Source organism: Phodopus roborovskii, unplaced genomic scaffold (genome assembly GCF_943737965.1).
Source record: "Phodopus roborovskii unplaced genomic scaffold, PHOROB, whole genome shotgun sequence".
In the NCBI taxonomy this organism is placed as follows: domain Eukaryota; kingdom Metazoa; phylum Chordata; class Mammalia; order Rodentia; family Cricetidae; genus Phodopus; species Phodopus roborovskii.
This window is the reverse complement of record NW_026126540.1, coordinates 4,193,276-4,197,086: the sequence shown is the minus strand read 5'-3', so window position 1 is coordinate 4,197,086 and position 3,811 is coordinate 4,193,276. Positions and strand designations below refer to the sequence as shown.

At 55.8% G+C, this 3,811-nt stretch overlaps 1 protein-coding gene across 1 annotated transcript; it reads right to left on the bottom strand.

Annotated features, from left to right (window-relative positions):
* Positions 1–507: 507 nt before the first annotated feature.
* CUNH3orf80 (chromosome unknown C3orf80 homolog) lies at positions 508–2,202 on the bottom strand. Its single transcript, XM_051199215.1, has one exon. It carries the CDS (start codon positions 1,973–1,975, stop codon positions 1,232–1,234), a length of 744 nt encoding a protein of 247 aa, XP_051055172.1. The 5' UTR covers positions 1,976–2,202; the 3' UTR covers positions 508–1,231.
* Positions 2,203–3,811: the final 1,609 nt, after the last annotated feature.

The following is a 3,811-nucleotide window of genomic DNA, read 5'->3' as shown; positions in this document are numbered from 1 at the left end:
AGGTTGGGTGAATCCTTTGCACCATACTGCAAAGTTACAGGTTTAAACAAAAGTTACAATTCAGTGTTTGAGATCATGCTGCAGAATGTATCCTAAAAGAAAAAGAGAAGGAAATACAGGCAAGCCATCTTGCTGCATGGTGTGCCATATATGTGTCAATGGTCTTTTTATATATAATTGCATGATGAAAGATACAGGTAAGACCCAGACTACACAGTTATTATAAAAAGTTATGTATTATGCTTCAGTACTAAAAATAAAATATATTCTCAAATAGTGAAAATAAGATATCCTTCATGTTTTTATGTCACATTTCCTGTTTGCCCACCCCTACACCTTTAATGAAATAACGTCCAACACTGTATTAAACAACGACAGAATGTGGGTGACTTCTTGATTGTTATGGGCCTAAAACAGAACAGTGATTACCCTGTCAATCTGTTGAATTACCTTCTTGATGTGTTTAGTGCACGACACAATGTAAAAGTAAAAGCCAAACACCTTACAGATAAAACCCAAGAGTTCATTGGTACCAAATTACAAATACGTTCTGGATTAATGAGTTGCTACATCTGACAGCAACTAAACCATCCATCATGCTATCCCTCCCCACCTAACTGTGAGCCATCAGTCGTGACTATTTCATAGGTAAGGAAGACACCAAAGGGTTTTCTGAATCCTTCTCAAGAAAGGGATCCCATCACAGCCAAGGGCTGCCTCCACAGACCCGCATGTAGCAGTCACTGGTGTGGCCCAGAGCCAATGGCTTCACCATCCAGTCCTGGGAGACCAGGACCCATCCAAGCAGGAGGGCGGGGGAATGGACCTGAGCTCCTTCCTTTTCAAACATAAAGCAAACCGAGGGTCTCTAGACACATCAAAGGTTTATGCGTTCTTTTGGATTGGAGAAGCAGGCACTTACAGTGAACACAAGGGGAGGCATGGCAGAAGGCGGGGACGACCGTCCAAAAGGAACTGCGAGCTAGTTCAAAGGCTGTCGCCCCCACCGAGCTGCCCAGCCTTGAGCCCAAAGAAACAGAAAAACACAAGATCCCCAGGGAGCGAGAGGGAGAGGACTGACCCCCAACCCAGGCGCGGGGCGACAGGTTGTGCGGGGATGCTAGGTATGGTCAAAGGCAGTCAGTGCGGCCGCCAACACACCAGCTGTTGCGTGCCACACGCAACTCCCAGCCTCGTACGGCCTGGGTGACCCCTGTCAGGCTCCCAGCGTTCAGATGAGCGGAAAGCGGCCCTGGCCGCCGTCGGGGTCCCCGGCACTGCCGCCTCGCGGATGGCCCAGCACCGACACGGGCAGCACGACCTCCGCAGGGCTGAGCTGCTGCAGCCGCATGGACTCCTCATAGGTGGGCAGGTACTTGACCTCCTCGTAGCTGGGCAGCTGGAGGAAGACCGGCGACACCACTCGCAGCTCGTGCTCTGAAACGCAGGAAGGATGCAGACGCCCGCCACTTCCTCGGCCCCGGCCGCCCCCACTGTCCAGCAGTGAGTCCTGAGAGCCCGCGGCCACCTCGTCGCGCAACAGGGCAGGCGAATCATCGTCGTCGTCGGGTGGCCCCGCGGTCCCCGGCGGCCCGGAGTCCCCGGCAGGCCCGGGTCGTGCCTGGCCAGGGCGCGCCTGGCCACGCGGGTACCTGCGTGGGCTGGGGCAGATGATGCGCTGCAGGAAGTAGCCGATGGCGAAGAGCACCAGCAGGATGAGCAGCCCAGAGAGCTTGCGGACGAACCAGCCCACGTTGTCCAGGAAGGCGTGGAGCGGCAGCTTGCAGCAGCGCACGGCCGTGGCGTTGGCCGAGTCGCAGCAGCGCTCCCGCTCGCCGCATGCCAGCTCCGCGCAGCCCCCGCCGCCCCGCGAGGGCGCCACCAGCGCCAGTGCCAGCAGCAGCAGCAGCGGCAACAGCGGCGGCGATGCTGGAGCCACCGACAGGCCCTCGGCCGTGACCCCCGGGCCCCACATGGCCGGTACAGGCCACCGCCGGCGTCCGGGACAGCGAGGTTCCGAGCTCCGTCTGGCAGCGCGGCCGGGCGCTGCGATGGGTCCCGCGCGCGCCACCTCCCGCGCCCCGGCTACCTGCGGCCGGAGCGGTGCTCACTTGGCCACGCTGGGGCGGGAGGAGGAGCCCGGGGCGCGCCGAGGCTGCGGGAGGCGGCCACTGCTCACTGCCGAAGCCGCCTCGCGAGCTTGTGACCTCGAGCCGGGGCGCCGCGGCGCCGGGGTCCCCGGAGAAGCGTGTGGAGTCGCGGGAATCAGCAGAGGTGGCCTGCGCCGGGTCACTCCGGGCATCTCGGCCGTCGCCGGCCGCGCTCTTCCTCCCGCACCTGGGCACCCCACGGCGCTGGAAGGGTTAAGGCTGAGCTCTCAGCCCGGGAGCCCCTTGATCTTGATTAATTCAGCCTGCGCGCTCTTCCCCGCCAGACGGGCGGGGCGCTCTCTCTCACTAGCGTAGGTGTCTCAGTTTTAAGTGATTGGATTTTCCCAGGAATATTATTTAAATTGACTCGCGACCGGGTTTCGCTTACCATCTTTCTTGCGCTCTTTCTATTAAAAATGGATGATGGCCATTAACGGCCAATGCAGCCCCAATGCTGCCCTAAGGTTCCGGGGTGGGAACTGCTGGATAGTTCTGCTGACAGGTAGGTCCAGGTTGTTGGGAAGCTGGGACCCTAAGAAACTCCAGAACAGGTAAGAGAATTCTTTGGAGAGGCTCAAGTTACAGCCACAGAAGTAGCCCCAGAGGGACAGAGAAGCTCTGACTAGAGGTTACCCCAGCTCACCTAGGAGAAGGGAAAAGACCCTTGTTTCTCTGAGGCTTACCGGACCCAGCCCTCCGCTCCACTACGCCCAAAGTAGAGAGCAAGGATTTGAGTTGCAGGATGCAAGGAGCCCCCTCTGGCAGCATAAACAGCCAATCTGTGATGGCGGAGGGGAGCGGTAAGAGGCTGGCCAATTTCCTGAGCGAAATGTGAAGGTCCTTTTCAAGGTTATTCGTTTATAAAGTCTTACTTTAAAGGAAGTCAGCGTTTCCACTTAATACTTGGATCAGTTTACCTTCGTGCTCCCAACCGCCAGGGAAAGCCTCAGCGTACTCAGACCCAGACCCCCATCTGTTGGGTGTTGGAGGCCGGAAGAAGTCACTTTGATTGAGGCAGTATAAAACAGACCCACTGACACGGGAAGACTCCCTGAAAAGAAAAACTAATGGGGCGCGGGGGGGGGGTGTGTTTCAAGGTCGTGAGAAAAAAGTCAAAGGACATCAGAGACTAGACAGACTCAGCTCTGAGCCAAGGTTTCTCTCCTGAAAAGAGAAACAGACCAAGACTGGGATGGGTAGGGGGTGGGGTTGATGGAGATGGGCCATGACCCAGCCTAAGTGAAGACTCTCCTAGAACCTCTTTTGGTGGGAACTTCAAATGATCCTTTCACCTCCTGGAGAAGTGTCTCCAGGTCACTCAGACAGGATGCCCCTGAGCACAGGGGTTTTCTAAGTCTTTGTGAAGCTGAAGCTCTGGCCATGCTCTATCGGGAGAAATGAGCACTAGTCCAGCACTAGTCCCTGAAGCTTAGTTGACTGTTTCCACCTATAGCCAGGTAGGCAGATGGAAGAGATTTGTTTGAGTGACTGCCGGTTTGTGCTGTTTTCTATTTCCCCCTTCCTTAGCAGAATTTACACTGACACTGTATACTAAGTATATTCTGTATTCAGGAAGCCCTGCTGGATGCTCACCATAACTGATAGAATAAATTTAAAAACAAACACCTACCAAAAATGGAGTTCTGCATACCCTTTTCAAC